Raw genomic sequence first — 20206 nt, 5'->3', positions numbered from 1 at the left:
TAAACGTACCTATACGGGATAGCGAGGCGAGAGATATCACCCTCCTGTCGCGAGTGTGGTGCGCCATTGGACACGGCACACCACACTTTGACGGAGTGTGCTGCGTGGGGGCCCCAGAGGCATACCCTGGCAGCGATAGTTGGCAGAGACCTCTCGCTGCCGAGCGTGATTAACGCTATGCTTGGCAGCGAGAGGTTTTGGATGGAGATGGTCTCTCATTAAGACGGTAAGATTACCGCTGGTTTTTTAGTAGGTATCCCGCTGTTCGGGGCGCACTCGACGCCTTGGACACCGATGAGCCACACACACTCACACTGTTCCCGTGGAGGAAACGCGTAATGCGTTTTTCCATCGTTAAAAAAATATATAGGAAATAAAAAAAAGGTTGGTTGGAGACTGTTCAACATAAAATAGATTCCATAATATATCAGTATATTATATATATTTTGTTTATTGGAAACAAAACCAATATATCTAGACGTGTATTTAAATAACAATTACACAAAAATCCAACTCAATTGGTTCAAAGATACGGAAACAAAAATCAACATTCATGTTTATATAAAAGAAAAATTTATTATATTTTAACGGATATTACAATAAAGAACAAAAATCCTAAAAAAATTGCCAATCTTCAAGATATTTCCTTAAACAACAAGAACTAAGGTCTTATTTGTTTTCGAACAATTTCTCAAATCTTGTTACTATTAAAACTAATCCGGTGACAGTTCATTCAGCAGTAATTGTGATATTCTTCAAGTTGTATTCAAAGGTACTTCGCCAGGTAGTGTGTATAGGCACTTATCCTAGTGTATACGTCTGGAACTCCATGCGCGCAGGCCAGACCCCACGACACGATACCCACTTGTTGCAACTTTAACGTCCCCAGGGGACTGCCAGAGTCACTCTGAAATCAGAAGTGTTAGGAATATGTCAAATCTTTTAAAAATAGTACATTATCTATGATCTCATCCCAATATATTTGATAAGATACCTACTTGTCGCAAATCTGACATCACCAGGGGGCTGCCAGAGTCACCCTGAAAACAGAAGTAGGCATCAGACCTCGTTGACGTGTTACCTATTGACTCTCATATAAAGAATAGACACAAAGAGTAATATAGGGAACTCACATTACACATGCCCTGGCCAGCGGAGTGGAGCGTACATATTTCAACGTCGGGGTGGACCGGAGGTGTTGTTCCAACGATGAGGGAGACCTTCTTCCACGCCGCGATACATTGTTTACCAGAGATCGTGGTCGCGTGTAACATTTGCAAATGGCACGGGATATCACCCCAGGCCTTAAACCAAAAAATATGTATCACTTTCGAGTATAGCTGATATGAGTCCATGCAAAAAAGCATAATAATACGACGAGCAAATGGACCGCCTGATGTAATTGCTGAATGAAATCAACCATTCTTTCCAACACAGTTAATGAGAGGTAAATCTCATGCAGCTTATAAATACACTATATTAATTATCACTTGTGAAGAAAACTTTGCCCTTACCTCAACACGGCCCCACCCCGTGACGAAGCCCTGTTCCCCACCTGGTATCCACCGTCTATTCAGAGCTATGTAACCAACACGATTACTGAACACCATCTTCTTAGTAGTTTTAACAACGCCAATATCGTTTTTCAAGGTGGCCCAGTCCCAATTCGGATGGATGTCGAAATGAGAAAACTTTATATATTGTGACGAATTCCAGTAGTGCGATCCGATTACTCCCTTGAAGCTCCTGTAAGATACAAATTTGTAGCAAACACCTTGGAAGACTTGGCCTTGCTAATCTTATCTTCCAGGCGTGGCGCCAAAAATTATGAAATTTATCACTCACGACAATAACTCTCCCCAGTAGACAAAGGGTTCGATACAGTGAGCTGCGCTCAAGACATATTGTTCACTGATGATGGAACCGCCGCATACTAATGTCTTCATGTAATATCCAGCTACGAGCGCTACCATGTACTTCCCGTAACCTTCGGGAGCGTCTTGCCCTCCCACTATACGAGATGTCAATAAGTTCTTAAAATCATACTGAGGCTGCGCTGACTCAAGAGGATGTCCTGAAATTTATATTTACATATATTTAAAACACTAATTATTTTACCTTTAACATATAAAAATAAAAAAAACTAAGCAAATTTATTTATAAAGCATATACCATTTATGACTTGAAAAAGTATCACAAAAATAATAGCTATTTTGGAAAACATGTTTGTGTGTTACAGCAGAGAACTGTTTATGTCCCTTTTTTAAATTGCCTGGTATTTATATGAAACATTATAATTGATTATCAATTTGATAATGATTAAGAGTTAATTAAACTTTACCTCCCTTGACTTTCATTACTACTTTTCGTTGTTGTCTCAATGCGATAATAAAAATAATAATTACAATAAACGTGTATGATAGTAAATGCACAATATATCATAACCTTTACAACCTTGCGTTTTATAAATTACAGATTAAAGAAAATTAGCTTGTAACACAATTATTTTAATTTCTAATACTTCTTAATAACGATAACAGTTTAAACAAAAAACGATTTTAACAACGAACAATAAATACAATATGATATTACATGTTATATCTAATTCATATAATATTATAATGTCCGTATTTATTTATAAAATAATATAAATAAATATTAGTAAAGAAAAATAAAACAGTCAATTGACAATCGAAAGTGTATACTAACTTTAACTAATCTTAATGTATTTAAAAATGAAAACAAAATGTCCGACTTTGGCGCCAATATTTGTAATAATGTTTTTTTTAAATTCTTTATCGTATGAGTGATTACCGTTAGTTAGTACCAATTTAAAAGTTATTATTATTTTGAACAGCGAAATGCTGGAGGGTAGATATCATTTTAATTATGACTTGTATTCAAGCTATACCTTCAGTAGCTCCTTTTTTGAATCAACTACGTTCAAGACACCCGCTTTACACGTGGTAAGAAATTTTTTATAATTCTAACTAATTTTACCCGAATGTTTTCGTATTTTGATTACCGCCTTTTTTCTTAATAAACTATAAACATCTGATCGCGATGTCGTTTTGTTGTTTACAAAGGTTCTATACGAAGAAATGGAGGAGGAAATCTATATAACGGACTCCGAAGGTCTTTACCCAGTATTACTTATACCGAAAAAGTGCACCACGTTGGAGACAAACTGCGAAGCTACCGACAATGTATTCATAGATGTAAATATAACATCGCCGGATACTGAGGGCAACGAGACGTGTATATACTCTGGTTTTTGCAATGTAAAACTAATAGACAACTACGATGTGAACATAAACGAGGCTGACTCAAATGGTCACTCCTCTGACAACAATGACACCAACCCAGCTCCTGTCGTAGTCACCGAAGCGGGTAACCAAGGCTCCTATCCCCCATACAGCCAGTCTCAAGTATGGATCGATCCAGCCAGGAGTCCATATGTATATAACAGTTATGATTCAGTAGAGTCTCAGGAACATTATTCAGTCTATCATCAATCGCACTCGAGTCATATAACGGTTGAACAACACAACACATACATAACACAGAATGTTTATAATTATAAAGAGTCAATAAATTACTCCCCAGTCGAAGAATTTGAGCATAAAAAGTTCAGAAAAGTTCAAGTGAATGAGTCTGGTCAACCGGCTTTGGGGGATCAAAATCTGTATGAAGATGATGAGTTTGAATGTGGTGTGTTCCTATCTCAGCTACCTGAAGAGATAATGAACGAGAAAGAAAATAAGGCTAGAGAGGAGCTTAAGTACATTGGTATACAAAGTGAAAATGATGCCTTAAAACAACTGATGTCGTCTGACATTCAATCCTTGTCAAAACAACAGAAAACAATACTGTACTTGGGCCATGACTCACACTATGGTCAAACAATACAGAAAATTGCAGTCAATGATCCTTCCTTAGAATGCGTTGATAACGGCAAAGATAATGAAGTTGTTGTAGGTGAGTTGAATTGATATTGTTTATTTACTTACATTTTCATTAGGTAAGCAATTTTAGCATTATCCAATTTGTACTTCGGTTCAACTTATATTTAATCTTTATTTAAATTTAGAATAAATTTTAAGTTAATTATTCTCAACAATAATTTTTTTAGGATTAGTCAAATCAATAATGAAAATTAATTAACCTCTTACAGAAAGTCAACCAAATCAAAAGAAATATCAATGTGATAAATGCAAGCAGATATTTGACCAAATAACTGCATTTAAGCAACACATGGTGGGTAGTCACAAGAGTCCAAAAATCCCCATTTTAGGTACAGATGCTGTAAGCGAAGTAAAATTTATGTGTACGGATTGTGGCAAAATGCTTAAAAACCAGAAAAAGTTTGAACTCCATTGCCTAGGCCATGGTGATCCAGAACTAGAATGCAATAAGTGCCACAAGGTGTTTGCATCGAAATTTACCTTAAGGAATCACCGTAAGATACATCAAAGGAAACATCAATGTACTTGCTGCACAAAAACATACTCTGACTTTGATGATTTAAAGACTCATATGGCAAAAATACATTTTGTATTCATTTGTGACTTATGTGATTATACAGCATCCAAATATTCTGAATTGGAACTCCATAAAATATGTCACAAAGAAACCGATATAAAAGAAATGAGTGATACGGAATTTACTCTTTCTCTTGATGATGATTTGATCAGTGAAAGTGATACTTTAACTCCGCCTACTGAAGACTATATTTTAAACTCTGATATCGATGAATCGGCCAAAATGGACGAAATTAAAAAAGCAGATTCAGTGATAGCGAAAGTTATGTCAAATAAGATATTTCTACTTCATTCAAAGAAGGCACGGAGGCACAAGAGATATAAAAAGGTAATTTAATCTTATCATTGTTTATTTTTATTTAATTAATAAAAACAATGTTATCTTATCTCAGAGGTTAATTTTTAGTAATACTATTTTAGTTTTTTTTGATTAAAATTAAATTTTGTAATTGAGAACCAGTTAGATCCTTTAGATTTTACTCTGGACTCCCCGATATAGGATAAACCATACTTCGGGATTAGATTAGTCACAAGTCACTTTATTGACGACTAAAAATGTTCTTATTTTGTATTTTATTGTTTGTCTTTGCTGTGCAGTTTATATCTTAACTTGTTATATTATTTATAAGTAATGTTTTGTTTCTATAACTTTCATTTGACGAGCCAGATGGCGTGGTTGGTGAATGCTTGCCTTTCACGCCGAAGGTTGTGGGTTCGATTCCCACCCAGGACAGATATTTGTGTGCATGAACATGTTTGTTTGTCCTGAGTCTGGGTGTAATTATCTATATAAGTATATATTTACAAAAGATAAATAGTATATGTAATATATCAGTTGTATGGTTTCCATAGTACAAGCTCTGTACAAGCTTAAATTGGAACAGATAGCCGTGTGTGAAAAATGTCCCAGGATATTATTTGTTGTTAATTTAATTTTACATATATTGAACAGTATTCAAATAAATTCCAAACTTATTGATTCATTCATTTTAATTCAATTAAAAAAAAATGAAATTAATTTTTTTATATATGAATAACATTTTCTTATTGAAAGCAAATATTCCTGTTTTACAAAACGAATTAAAAAATAAAGTGTTTAAATTATGTCTATTATTTCAGACATGTGACGTTTGTTTGAAAACATTCGACCGAGTTGGCGATTTGAAACGTCACCTAATTGAGCACGTAATTAGAAGCACTCTCGCCAAGACACCAGTCAACAAGAACGGCACCCTTACTATACAGTGCGAGGTCTGTCAAGCCGAAACCTTCACTAAGGTGGATAGATATAAGGCCCACTTACGCGAACACGCTAAACTCACCTTATACAAATGCACCTTCTGTGATAAATCCTTTAGCGATTCAAGCAATTTTTCCAAGCATAAAAAGATCCATGGCACAACGTTCTTCCAGTGCGATCTTTGCCAACGGAAATTCAACTCTAAGAAGATGATAACACAGCACATGGAATATCACAACAACAATTCGCCGATACCATGCTTCTTTTGCAATAAAGAGTTCCATTTCCCATCGATGCTGAACAAGCATGTCAAGTGTGCACACACGCGCGAAATGTCACGGTTCAGGTGTCGGTTCTGTCACGATTATTTCAAAACATTGAAAGAGAAATGGGATCACGAATGGAGAATACACAACGTTAGAAAAATGATCGTAGATTGTCTTATTTGCGACTCCAAATTCAGAAAATACTCTGAATTGAAACGGCACTGTAACGATGTCCACGATATGGAAATTCCTCCAGCGAAAAAGTTGTTAAAGAAAAGAAGATCGCTTTAAAAGCACGTCATGTCCATTCAAGCCCATTTAGCGCCACCTAGTATTTTTAACAGTTTTCAACGTGGTCCATTTACATGATACGCGACGAGAGCGATGCGATTATTATTGTATTATTAGTTTACTGTACGTACACGTCTTATTGTGATTTTTATGACTGATCTGGCAATCAGTAGTGCAATCAATATTTTTCACAAAAATACTATCCTTAAACCTTTAACTATAGAATGTATAAGTCTGTTGATATATAGATTATAATTTGTATAGTTTTTTTTTTCTATTTATAATTTATATAACACATAAAATCTGCAAATCGTGAGGTAAACGGATTTATTGTTATTAATTTAGGAGATATACAACATTAAGTTTTGTTTTTATGTCTGTAAGTTATGAACTTTTTGATCGAATTACTTAAGTTGTTAATCAGTTATTTTTAATAGAATTATGTATTTATTAAACTGTTTTAAGGAATTGCAAGCGTTTAAAACGAATATTCATTTTCATTTGCAGTCAATTTAAAAAGTATATGAGAGTTGTTTTATTTTAAGCATATATTTACAAAAAAACTAATTACGAAATATTTTAGATTACTACTAAGATATTTTATGTTGAGATATAAGACTTATTATAATCCACTACAAATTGCATACCATGTATAAGTCTGATTGACTATAATCTCTTATTAACATGAACTTTTTGTGAAGATAAAACTTTTGTTATAAAACTTTAAAATTTTATTATATTTTTGTTGAAATTATCTCGTGTTTTTTCTTTCCAGGACCACAAAATTCTATTATTGTTATTAAATGTAATGTTAGTTATCCACAAAATGATAGAGAGGTACCGAAGTTGGGTAGCTACATTAACTAGTCCATATGTAGTTATGGGTACATATTTGTACTTTTTAAAGCTAATTCATACTAATAATGTTATTTTTTTTTAATATAGGCAACCATTAGGGATAACTAATCAAAGTATTCGAAATTTTATACTGGTATAAAAAATGTTAACATTTTAACTTTGAATATTCGAATTAAAATTGGTTATTAGTAAAAAAGTTGATTTATTAAATCGCGGCTTGTAAGCCGACTTTTCATAGACGACCTTGTGTTTCACGCATGCGCAGCGCAGGTCACCTGCCACATACATTGGATATTTCTCGTTCTCATTCTCGCAGTCCGCGAACGCATATCGCGCGTTGATCACGTCTTAAGGATTTGAGCGCGCGAAAAAAAACGCGATCGCGAATAAATTCTATTAAATTTCAGTGAATAATTATCATTATCCATACTTTTATAATTTATTTTTGTTATCACTTAAACATTCTAGGTTTTAAGTGGTTTTGGCATTACTTGGAGTTCGTGTAAGCGTACGATAAGGTTAGTATGAACGATTATCTCAGTATTATCCGTCACGTTCCGAAGTGCTAATAGTTCGAACACTGAGTTTGTATGTCTATTCAGTTAGCAATTGTAGGTCGATTTTATAGCACTGTATTAATGAAATATTTCAATTAAGACATGGGCGGTTCTTGTAATTTGCACTCACATGTAAACGACATTTCTTTAATAAAAGGTTATGTTAAATTTAGTTGAACAAAAAAGTAATATATCAAAGATGTTAGTTTAGATATAATGGATTTTTTATCTGTGTAATATATTTCAATATTTTATCTAAACAAAAATATTGAAATTGTATTGGTTTCGTGTTAGCATTATCATTTTTTTTTAAATTAATTTTAACAGTTTAATTTGAAAGCGACAAATAAGAAACTAAAATGATAGTATACATTGTTTAGTAAATTTCAAAAACTTAATATACGTACATATAGGTCGTATATATATGATCAATTATAAAGTCTTATATTATTTAAATATAAAATCAAAATCAATGTAATTTATTATATCGATGGCCTTTTGGATTTTTATTAAAAAAATAAGACTAGAAATATATTTATTATTTATTTAATACTTTTTATATTTTAATTAATTTGTGGATGAATAATTTAATAAAGTGTTCGCCTAACTGTTCAAAATCCTACCATTTTTTTGAATAATTTGAGAACATATCTTGAATATATTTTTAATGATAATAAAGCTTGTTCAAAAAACATAGACAAACAGAGAAGAAAAATGTATCTTTGCGTTGTCTATTTATTTATAGATATATTGGAAGAAACTCACAGAATAGAATATAATAAAAATGCACACATAAACCGAAGTATTACTTGGCTTTATGCAAGTCCTACTTACGAGTCTACAAATACGTGGGTGGTATCTATCCAGACGGGCTTGCACAAATTCATCAGATATTCTAAAGCTAAAAAGCAATACTTACTATTGCTACTACAGGCACAAGGGACGTAAAATCTTCGTCCCCAAGGTTGGGGTCCACATTGGTAACGTTTCTTGTACAGTATAGTTAATATTTCTTGCATCGCCAATGTCTATGGGTGGATGATGGTGACCACTTAACATCAGATGACCCATTTGCCCTCCGCCTATTACATAAAAAACGTAAATTCAAAGTTCGATTTTTGATTTTCGTGTAAGCGAAAACCGAACTCTGAAGGTTAATTTATATATATTTATATTTGTGACGGAATCCTTACAAATTCATCCGACATAATTTTAATGAGGTTAATGTAGGTATTATATATACACTTTATATTTAAACAAAGTACTGACGACTTTCTTACGGCTTCATACGTTTTTGTTAATGTTACAAAGTAATTCGTTATATTGTATTCGTATATTTTAAAATTACTTGTTACAAAATATTTCACAATGCTGACTGACTTTATTATAACTTTGTCCCGGTTTGAAGGGTAACTAAGCCAGCGTCACAAGCGTCCTAGATCTAATGGTGCATTGACGGTGTAAGGAGTGGTAAATACTTCTTACAGTGTCAGTGTCTGAGTGTAGGTGACCATTTACAATCAAAAAGCAAAATTGCTCGCCCGCCAGCTTAAATAAAAAAAGACTGGCGTGTACAGTAAGATCTAGATCAAGAGATAAAGTATAAAATTTTCAAAAATAACTCCGGTGGTTAAATTTGTATTTAAAATGATGTTTTACAATCGTTTGTATGTAATAAAAAATATTTTATAATTATTTATATAATACGGGCCTTAATAGTTCGATTCATAGAAATTGGTACCCACCTGGAAAGATTAATTTTAACAAAATATTCATGTATGTAATACCATCAAGGTCGAACTTAGGAGAGGGCATCCGGGGCTAGAGCCCCGGGGCTTCCACAAGAGCCCTCTCTTCCACAACAGAGATTTGTTGAACAAGAGACATCCCAATTCCAACGAGTAAGTAACTTCTTGAATACATCTTCATGAATTTAAAAATTTATTTATTTGTTCTGCAATCAATTAAAAGGTCCGACTAAAAAAAAGGTTCAATTTATTTGGAAAATAATTAATGGCCATTACTCCTTTGTTCTCTCACTCATCAGATATTCTAAAGCTAAACAGCAATACTTACTATTGCTACTACAGGCACAAGGGACGTAAAATCTTCGTCCCCAAGGTTGGGGTCCACATTGGTAACGTTTCTTGTATAGTATAGTTAATATTTCTTTTTATTTATATCTCTCAGAGCCTCCAGAACTCTAAATCCGGCCCTGAATACCATACTGAGTTACAAATAAAAAAAATCACTGACGTCAAGTGTTAAACAAGAAACTTTTAACGCAATAAATAATATTATTAATCATTTATTTACATAAATCTTATCTTAATAATGCTGTAAAGCTATGTAATCCTTTAAGCTAGATAGTAAACATTTAATTTAGAAAAACAAACAAGATATTTAATATACAAACAATAGTAAGAACAATCTTAAATAGCCAATAAGTGGGCAAGGACTTATTAAGACAAAAGACATGGATATATATTGAGCTTATTTAGTTGGCTGGTAGGGTTTTGTGTGTTTGGTACCTACCCAGACGAGTTGTCTGGGTAGGTACCAAACACTCATGAAATATACTACCACCAAACATTAATACTTAGTAGGGTTATGTTACGGTGAGTGAGTAAATTTAACTTTTACACAGGGATCATACCATCATAGTTCCCAATGTTGTTGGTGCATTGGCGATGTAAGGGATGGTTATATTTCTCACAGTGCCAATGTTGGATTGATTTTGCCCAAACTTGACTCCAACCGTTTTCTCATCACGCTTGATCGTATTTTCTATTGATGCACGTCTCCTCATTTACTAACACGTAAAGATTTTGCGTGAATGTTCTGACATTTATCTGATGTCTTATGAACCGTAAGACCCCTTTGTTCAAATGAATGAAAATAGCCTGAGAAGTGACCTAAGAAATAAAGTAATCTACCGTGATGCGAAAACGCATTACGTATTTATAACAGAGGGTCGGACCTCTGTGTTTTATTATTATACTTACATTTTAATTCATTCCTCTGATCCGTTGGTATCATTGCGTTAAAACGTTATATTTTAAACAATATTTTATTAATAAAATAATGTAACAGCTGTGTATGTACCCCTGCTGATCTAGAGAGGAACCTTGTCTTTTTGAAAAGAAGCTTTGGATTTCACTCCTCTGCTTTTCCAAAGCAGGTTGATACAAAACGACATAATTTCATCAAACACGTGTAGGTTTTCAAAATTCAGCAGATCTTGCCGGTCTTGAATCCGATCTTCGGTTAAGGTTTACGTGATAAAGCCACTAGGCTATCGGGTCCAGTTTTGTTAATCATATTGTAATTTTTTTAATACTTAATTAGGAACACGATGAACCCGTACACATTGCTACTGAAAGGATTTTTTTTCTTTTTTTTTTAAAAGTAGAATTTCAATATATATTTTTTTACTATTATTCCAATTTAACCCGCCAATAAGTATGAAACATATTTTACGGGAAATAAAACACGCATATTATGTATACTTATTTTTACGTTAGAATATATCTGCGCTTTCATTTGCGTTAAAGCAGTATTTATATCCCTTTCATAGTTTACCATATTCGTAGACGTTATGAGTCTGCTCAGCTCCTTTATAGGGTCTTAGTGCAAAGCTTATAACCTACCTTAATATCACAAATATGTAATGTAAGAAAATTCAATTAAATACTCACATAGTTCCTGAGATTAGAGCGCTCTGTTATATTAACTCGAGCTTTTTTTTTTCGCTGGAAAAAGCATTTACGCGTTTCCCCCACATGAGGTGGGGAGTATGTGGGACTCGCCGGCACTGAAGGCGCCGGAATACCCACTAAAAAACCAGCGGTACCCACTCCGTCTTGTCGAAGGGGCGTCACGGGATCGCTTGCGCATCCTACCGTGGACTCGAGCTTTATAATATAGATTAAAATAATATTTTTACTTATTTATGAGAAGTTTAATTATAAATAATAAAAAAAAGCCGGTTAGCGTGGTTGTACTTGTAATACTTGCCTTTCACGCCGAAGGTTGTGGGATCGATTCCCACCCATGACAGACATTTGTGTGCATGAACATGTCTGTTTGTCCTGAGTCTGGGTGTAATTATCTATATAAGCATGTATTTAGAAAAGAAAAGTACTATATGTAGCATATCAGTTGTCTGGTTTCCATAGTACAAGCTCTGCTTAGTTTGGGATCAGATGGCCGTGTGTGAATAATGTCCCAGGATAATATTATTATTATTATATTATTAATTATCTGCAAAATTCAATATGATGAAAGTTCATTAAAAAAAACAAACATATTTACATTTATACCAATAAATTAATTTCTAGGTTTTTATTATACAGAGTAGTAAAATTAACTATTATTGAATAACTTCAAAACGAAAGATATCCTTCATGACAATTAGTTTATACGTAGCACTAGCTGCTCTGCGTCATTTCAATTATTAAATGTAATATAAATGTGCAACAGACAAACACTAATACAATCCAATATAAAAATCCATTGTGTATTTAATTGACTTCTAAAATGCTTAGATTTTCTTTATATAGGTATTGGAATAAAACTCAAGAAAAGTTTACAAATTAATTTATCATTGTCTATGACAGGAACTTCAGTCTACGAAGCAGATGATAAATAAACATTTATTTTATATTTCCCATTGGTATCGTACGCTTTTATCGATTAACATGGTTTTGTCCACGGCTGTGCTCTAAAAACATGTCTTATTATCAAATTATATAAATATTATACATGCGTTCAGATTTGTTCAATCACGCAAATCTAATAGACCATTTGGTTGTTTTTTTTTTACTTTGCAAGCTGATTATAATATTTCAATTCTGGTATCGTGTTATTACGACAGAAGCCGAGGATAAAATGAAGACTCCGTAATGAACTTAAATAAACGCGGGTGGTGCCCTGGGCTAATGCGATATAAGTTCTTATGCAATAATATTATATTAGTGTTGAATAGTAAAGTATAGAATAAAGTTATACAAAATAAACGTTAAAAAAATTCAAAAATGTGTTCATAGCATCTCGCCAAGTATATTTACCTGTATACATACTCTGATTCTGAGGTATTTTTATAAGTTATCTTATTTGTATCTTTTTTAACTTAACAAAATCAATCAACCGGACATATTTTAATAAAATTTGACACATAAGTCGATTATGTAGTGGAATAGGACGGAGGGTATTTTTTTTAATAATACGTAAAAAAATATTATATAATCTATAAAATTAATTTATCGCAAGTTAGATGAGTAACAACTAGTGTAAAATATTTCAACGCCATATTACATATTCTATAAAAAAATATTATTACGTTTTTTATTACAAAACATTTAAAGATAAAATTCTTATTGCTTTAGAGCGCATAGTTCATAAAATACAAGCATTTTCCATCAGAGTATTAAAATTTTCTTCGAATAAGTATTGTTCCGTTTTCTTAAACGCTTTCGTATTAAATAACTTCGCACTTAAACTGGGTTTTATACAATACGACATTTAAGATATGAACAAGATAAAAATTAAAAAAATAAAGTTTCTCTCTAACCCTAAAGTGTCAAATCATATGACTCGTTTAGTAAAAGCGGCTTAGAATTGACAATTATCATCCAATAAGTACGCAGATATTTCTGTCTTTACTTACATGTGCAATCGATGTAATCCCTTATATATAATTACTGGTGCTGGCTATGTGCAAGCTCGTCTGGGTAGGTACCGCCCACTCATCAGATATTCAACCGCAAAACTGTAGTACTTGGTATTGTTGTGTTCCGGTTTGAAGGGTGGGTGAGCCAGTAATTACAGGAATAAGGGACATAAAATCTTAGGTCTTAATCTTAGGTATGCGATGGTTAACATTTCTTACAATGCCAATGTCTATGGGCGTTGGTGACCACTTACCATCATGTGGCCTTCCTTGGAGTGCGTTATCCAAAAATTATTTTGGTTTTGGTTTGATTGAGAACTATGCAATTGTTTTCCTGACATGTTAATTTTATTAACATGAGTTTATTGTTTATATTCCGTGCTTACTTTATTTATCGTGTGTTAATAAAACATTGAACTCTATAAAATGAAACACACCATGACAGTAATATCTTCAAGATTATACGAAGTCGTTATTCATTAAACTTAAAAGTATATCAAGTAATAAACAAGGGCTTTTTACTCGTAAGTCGTAAACATCGGTTGTTGACATACACGGCGGTAATAAACACATCAAACACGTTAGGTTCGGTTGTTGACATCTTGCTTTATAATATAAACAGATCGACCACGGTTGCTTAAACCCATACAAAACTTGGTGTCCTTTTATTAAACGGAGACTATAATATATTCTATTAATTAATATAAGAAGTTAGACGAGTAAATGAGCCACATAAAGTGGTCGCTGTATGTAGTATGTATGTACGTTGGTATTGGTATGTACGTTGGTATTGGTATGTACGTTGGTATTGGTATGTATTGGTAAATATACAAAAACAGAGAGAATAGGTGTTTGTTGGTAACAACAACGAATAAATAAAAATTAAAGGAAGTATAAAATAGATAAAGACAAACATTAACGGCTTTACTTATAAACATTTCAGCGGATGATTAGTTAAACAATGCTCCGTCTTCTTCTGTCGAATGTCAAATCAATAATGACAGAAAGAGCGAAATCAATGTTTAACTAAACAGCCGCTAAACGATGTTTATGAGAAAGACCGTAAATGAGTATTTGATCCCCAAAATGATCTTCGCTCAGTATATGCCATGTCAGTTCCAATAGGTTAGCGCTGTTTAGCGCTTGTTTTCCGTGAAGCTAGAATACCTGCGATTGGATGACGTCTAATATAAAAATAAGAAACAAAAAAAAAACATACTTACCGGCTATGCGCCGCCAGCCATTGGAACTAAGCCTTTTTGTCGCTTTAGTTGTATACGTATGTACACTGACTCATTCGTGGTTGGTACCTACACAGACAAACTGAAAAAACCCATTGGCAATATTGATCCTTACCATCCGATAACCCGTTTTCTCGTCTGCTTTCCATTATAAATCGCTTATCGAATGTCAATAATTATGCTGTAATAATATTAAAATATCCATATCAAATTCGTTAAAAGCTATCCTTTCGGTACATTACCTGCAGAATCTGTAATCACTTGTGTTAAATCAAGTCGTCGATGGAGATGAGACGGCGTGTCTTTGAACTTGTTCAATGTTACGTTACATTGAGCCTGACATCTTTGCTTGCTTTGAGCGTGGCTCAAAATTCATATTCCGTTGATTTAATCTTGTAAGTACTATCAATTGTTTTCTTAACGATTTATGTTATGTTTGCTGATAATTTATGACCCGAATTTAATTCACTCGTTAGTTGCTTTAAGATATTATAGGTTACTAGCTTCCGCCCGCAGCATCGCCCGCATGTGAAAGAGGAGTGGGACAGGTGTTATGTATCCTCTGTTCTGTACCTCTGTCATCGTTAATGCAAAATTTCATGATGATCGGTCGAGTAGTAAAAACGTAACAAATAAACAAACTCACTTTCGCATTTATAATATTAGTAAGGATGATATTTAATAATTTCGATTGCATTTATGATAATGACGATGGGGACTAAATGGAGTGTATTGAAATCCATTTAGCCATTCATTATCTACTGACGTAGTGTCCCCGTGACCTTTGTACTATACTGATGTAACTGCAGGCACAAGGGATAGCATCTTAGATCCCGAAATTGGTGGTGCATTGGCGATCAGGTGACCAGGCTTACCACTCTACCTATTCTATAATAAATCTCTACTAAGTGAGTCGCAAAAAAAGATGAACTTTTATATTTTGCGAGAAACTTTTTTTTAAGTTTCTTGTAATTGCAAATGGGTTGAGATACGATCTTCCGTTAACAATTAGGGCTTTATTTAAAAGTGTAATAGCCGGCGTCGCTTTGGCATAGTAATTAAGAGTGACAAACTTCGGTACTTTATCCGAATTAATTTTCGTTATTAAGTATTTTATTGTACGACTAATCCAAGTCAACGCCTTTAAGTAATATAAAAGTGTGTGTTTAAAAAACTAAATGTCAAGTAATCAGAAATTTTTGAAATTTTTTCTTTTGTGCTCGGCCATCGCAATTTTTCAAATAATTCATTTCTCCCGGGTATCTGTCGAACATACTAGATATACTAATCTAATTTTTGCGAGCTGCGTGCGTGGATGATACAGGATTTTGATTTATTTAAATTATTTTGTGATCGACAGTGAAGAAGAACATCATGTACAACCTCCAGAAGCCTGCACGTGCTGGGTGAAATTTTTCCCGTCATGTGTATCCAATAAAAAAACCGACCTACATTGGAGTAACGTGGGGGAATAGTCGGAGTCGAGGTGTCAGATCAGGAGTGGCTCTTTTGCAAGCTGACAATTTACCTGAACCCTAAGTTGTATGTTTCTGTCACAAATTTTCTGTCATAAATTTTTGATTTATTGTCGTGACTGTCTATTGGCTGCCATTCTTCGTTATTTTAATTGTATGTCGTTGGTGGTTGTACTATTATTCGTTATCATTTATAATGAATAATAGCTGTTAGTTCCTCCTTAATCCTAGAAATAAGGCCTTCAACCACAGAACACTATTACTCTTAGCGGAGGCTCAGGCACGCTGCTAATGATGTTTGGCCTTGATTAAGTTATTCATCCAACAACGTTATTTATTATATAGCGTTACTTATAAACATGTATGTCTTCATAAATTTTGTTCAAGCTTCAATTTAGTTGAAGTAGAACAATGAACTGATGTGTGTAACAAAATCATTTAAATCTAACTAACTTCGTAAAGTTACGAACTTAAACTGAAATATTTAAGTTAGCTTACATATACAGCATGTACTTTTGTTGAATACTCGACTTCAACTGTTAACAAAAATAAATAACAATGGGACAAAAGTGACCCAAAACACATTCAAAGTAACATTTGCGCATTTCGCTCGTTGCTCCTGAATAAACAAAACCATCGCAAGCTTGAAATGGGTCGGCGTACTGTCAGCAAAAAATAATATATTTTTTACATATTATTTGTTTTAGGAGGCATACGAGTATCTGGGTTGCCCTATTGCCCTATTTCAGTGGTCACATTCGGTTATACACAATGCACAATGAGTTAATAGCAATCCTAATCGCTAACAACATGATCTCGATCTCTCATTCTTCAAACTGAAAAAAAGCAATACAATGTTGCTTTTCTGTTTCAATTTTGCTGTTTGGTTGATGGTGGCTCTGTCACCGATAATTCCACCAGCTAATACATTACTTGTACCAAAATTCAATCGAAGAGTGCCCTACGTACATGTATATGTCACCTAATGGCACCTGGTCACCTTAGCTCAAAGGCCCTGCCAATGCAAGAAGTATGAAAGAATCCTGTCACCATTAATACACAGAGGTTTGAAATATTATGTCGTTTGTTCCTGTAATTACATAACTTTACTCATCCTTCAAACCGGAACACATCAGTACATAGATTGATTGGCGATTGAATGATGAGTGGATGATACCCAACTCGACGGGAATACACAAAACACACTACTGCTGAGAAAAATATTATTTAAAAAATAATACACATGGAATAGTTTTTATAACACGATAATATATATGAAATAAATGAATGGAATTATTATTTTTCATTTCTTTTATAGTTGACTAATGTAACTTATTTGATTCGGGAAAACGAGTAGATAAGTAGTATGTGTATAAATGAAGAAATACGATTTTCATATATTTATTTAACAAACCTAATTTGATTAGTGGAAAAGAGGAAATACGGCATCACTTGCCCTTTTTTTCGGCAAAATCTACATTATCGAACCTGAGAGAAATTATTTTTAAATGAATCTTATAAAATGACGTTTCAACATGCCTTGCAAAAGTTAACTTGAATAAAATAGTTTTTACTTGGTTATAGAACTTTGTGCAAGCCCTGGGTAGGTACCACCCACTTATCAAATATTCTACCGCCAAATAGCAATACTTATTATGGTTGTGTTCCGGTTGGAAGGGTGACTAAGTTAGTTAACTTCAGGCACAAGAGACATAAGATATTAATTCCGAAGTTGGTGGTGCATTGGCGATTTAAGGATTGGTTAATATTTCTTACGGAACCAACGTCTATGGGAGGCGATGACCACTATCTATTAGTATGACCATTGAACTGTAGCGTTTTTCGAAGCCATCAACGTTTTAACCTACGATACAGCTGTGCTGTGTGTACTATCAGCAGTACAATACACAAAAAATAAATTAATTTAATGTTTTTCAAATTGTTATGGCAAAGTCTTTAAAGCAAGGCTTATGGACCGAAAACGTATACTATAACAATGACAAAATCTAAATTACCATTAAAATATCCCATTTAAACATTGTAAATAAAAGGACATGTAATTGATGATCTTGTCTGTCCTATTATAATCAAGTTCTGTTCTAATCGTTTTATTTTAAGTTTAAAAAATAATTGTATTTTGGATTAAGAATATATTAAAATACCATTTTGAAGATTAATTATTATTGTGTGCCTCGGAAAGCACGTAAAGCCCATTAGTTCTGCATCTGAACTCTCGTCTTTTTTTTTTACAATAATTAGGCCAGTGTTTGACTGATGTTAAGCATCGACACTGTATAAGATGTAGCACGCTTGCCTATAAGAAACCTGTTTACTCTGGATTTGAAGACACCACCATTGTACCTATCAGGAAGTGTTGTGTTCTCTCCAATCGTGTTGGATTAACCATCGGATTAAGGTGGTGAGGGAATAGAGAGTGAGCCCGTGTTTTTAAGCTCCCATTGCCTACCTGTCCGTAGAGAATGGACTCAGTTACGAAAATGATCGACAGGTTTACGGTATGTATCGAGATAATGTTTCGGCTTATGTTTCCCTTCGTTATTTAATGTCGTAATCCTTCTCAAAATCAAAGATGTGTCGCAATAATATCACTAATGTATTATTGGAAACGGCTACGTATTATGTTATATAAAGATAGTGTTCTCACAAGTTAAGTGACATAGGTTGTTTTTTATTTTGTAAAAATGTACAAGACTTCGAAGTCAGTTTTTTTTTAAATAATAATAATGTTTTTGCAAACAGTACACAGAACAATGAGACGTCTTTAACGGGTCATTTTCCACCCACGCTCGACACACCCTGCTGTACATAAGTGACTGTATATTGCATGTACCAAACGCTAGATTTCATTTAACTGCCACTTCACAAGAAGATAATTGACATACCCCTTGGGATTGAATTTTGTAATGGCCACTCGCCACGACTGTTTACGTGTTCAAAGTTCATACTAGTATTATAATAGTTGAAGAGCTGACACAGCCCAGAAACTAAATGTGCAGATATCTTAACCGCGTGTTCAAATCCACAAACAATAACAGTAACAGTAACAGCCTGTGAATGTCCCACTGCTGGGCTAAGGCCTCCTCTCCCTTTTGGGGAGAAGGTTTGGAGCTTATTCCACCACGCTGCTCCAATGCGGATTGGTGGAATACACATGTATTTTACATTTATTCCTCACGATGTTTACCTTCACCGTCAAACACGAGATGAATTATAATAACAAATTAAGCACATGAAAATTCAGTGGTGCTTGCCCGAGTTTGAACCCAAGTTCATCGGTTAAGTTTCACGCGTTCTTACCACTGGGCCATCTCGGCTTATACAAGCAATAAAGCAATACTGAATTATCAGGTGTTAGATTTGTATAATTTATCTAACGAGCTGTTAAACAAAGGGAGCTCTCACATGTCCGATGAAATCATGGGAGGAGACTAGTAAAGATTCGGGATAGTCTCCGTTACTTTTACTACATTTCAGACGTGTGGCATTGGTGTAAAACTTTTCTTCAAGGTGCCCCAGCGCGAAGTGACCGCCCGGCGTTTCGTAATTTGTTTCAGCCAGTTTGTTTTTATTAGGTTTTCTTTTTTTTGTATAAATATCCTGACTTCTTCACTATTTTCAAGATATTTTATTTGTTTTTACATTTTTTCCATTCTGTTTATTTTCTATACCTGTTATTATTACAGTTTATCGAGGTATAAAATCTACCCAAAATTAAATAGGATATTAAAAAAAAAATTCACTTCAAATTTTAAGAAAAAATGACCCGTTTTTTTTAATGTCGCTAAACAGTTTGCATAAGTTCCCAATGCATATTATTATTTTGTTAATTATTATTAAATAAGAAAAAAAAGTCATTACCATTTAATAAAGAATAAATTATAATCGCGTGACCATTTACTAAAGTAATTTTCTATTCAAATGAGTCTTGTGACATTTTAGTTTGATTTCTAATTTATATGAAAAACATTCCAAGGTCTTTGGCGTTTTTAATCAATTTCAATAAGTAATGGAGAACAGCGTTATCTTACTGATTGAAAAATTCTAT

At 33.6% G+C, this 20206-nt stretch overlaps 3 protein-coding genes across 5 annotated transcripts in view; 2 read left to right on the top strand and 1 right to left on the bottom strand.

The window, feature by feature from the left end:
* Nucleotides 1-642: 642 nt before the first annotated feature.
* On the bottom strand, nt 643-5936 carry LOC126769503 (chymotrypsin-2-like). Of its 2 annotated transcripts, none has more exons than XM_050488362.1 (6): nt 5864-5936; nt 1846-2074; nt 1515-1746; nt 1134-1304; nt 999-1040; nt 643-907 (listed from the first exon to the last, which is right to left on the bottom strand). In XM_050488362.1, exons 2-6 carry the CDS (start codon nt 1971-1973, stop codon nt 767-769), a joined length of 714 nt encoding a protein of 237 aa, XP_050344319.1. In that variant the 5' UTR covers nt 1974-2074; nt 5864-5936; the 3' UTR covers nt 643-766. The 2 variants fall into 2 exon arrangements, with proteins under 2 accessions (XP_050344319.1, XP_050344318.1); XM_050488361.1 differs by lacking the exon at nt 5864-5936 and adding an exon at nt 2173-2314.
* Nucleotides 2941-6678, top strand: LOC126769452 (zinc finger protein 528-like). The gene is made up of 4 exons (XM_050488262.1): nt 2941-2966; nt 3087-3978; nt 4175-4869; nt 5661-6678. The coding sequence occupies exons 2-4, from the start codon at nt 3102-3104 to the stop codon at nt 6336-6338; spliced, it is 2250 nt and encodes a 749-aa protein (XP_050344219.1). The 5' UTR covers nt 2941-2966; nt 3087-3101; the 3' UTR covers nt 6339-6678.
* Nucleotides 6679-7522: 844 nt separating this feature from the next.
* LOC126769442 (1-phosphatidylinositol 4,5-bisphosphate phosphodiesterase) overlaps nt 7523-20206 on the top strand; it is an 88618-nt gene continuing 75934 nt past the window's right edge. For both annotated transcript variants that reach the window (XM_050488245.1, XM_050488244.1), the window contains exon 1: nt 7523-7714. The gene's annotated coding sequence lies outside the window, so the exon portion shown is untranslated. The remainder of the gene's footprint in view (nt 7715-20206) is intronic.

Source organism: Nymphalis io, chromosome 7 (assembly GCF_905147045.1).
Source record: "Nymphalis io chromosome 7, ilAglIoxx1.1, whole genome shotgun sequence".
Taxonomy (NCBI): domain Eukaryota; kingdom Metazoa; phylum Arthropoda; class Insecta; order Lepidoptera; family Nymphalidae; genus Nymphalis; species Nymphalis io.
The sequence above is the reverse complement of the archived record's forward strand: the minus strand, read 5'-3'. Positions and strand labels throughout refer to the sequence as shown.

Excerpts from the sequence above, each read along its gene's own strand:
- LOC126769503 (XM_050488361.1), bottom strand. The coding sequence starts at position 2,224 with ATGTTTTCCAAAATAGCTATTATTTTTGTGATACTTTTTCAAGTCATA. Across the intron at positions 2,075-2,172 it reads ACTTTTTCAAGTCATAAATG|GACATCCTCTTGAGTCAGCG; the intron begins GTATATGCTTTA and ends TATAAATTTCAG. Across the intron at positions 1,041-1,133 it reads CTGGCCAGGGCATGTGTAAT|GGTGACTCTGGCAGCCCCCT; the intron begins GTGAGTTCCCTA and ends TTCTGTTTTCAG.
- LOC126769452 (XM_050488262.1), top strand. The coding sequence starts at position 3,102 with ATGGAGGAGGAAATCTATATAACGGACTCCGAAGGTCTTTACCCAGTA. Across the intron at positions 3,979-4,174 it reads AGATAATGAAGTTGTTGTAG|AAAGTCAACCAAATCAAAAG; the intron begins GTGAGTTGAATT and ends AACCTCTTACAG. Across the intron at positions 4,870-5,660 it reads GGCACAAGAGATATAAAAAG|ACATGTGACGTTTGTTTGAA; the intron begins GTAATTTAATCT and ends CTATTATTTCAG.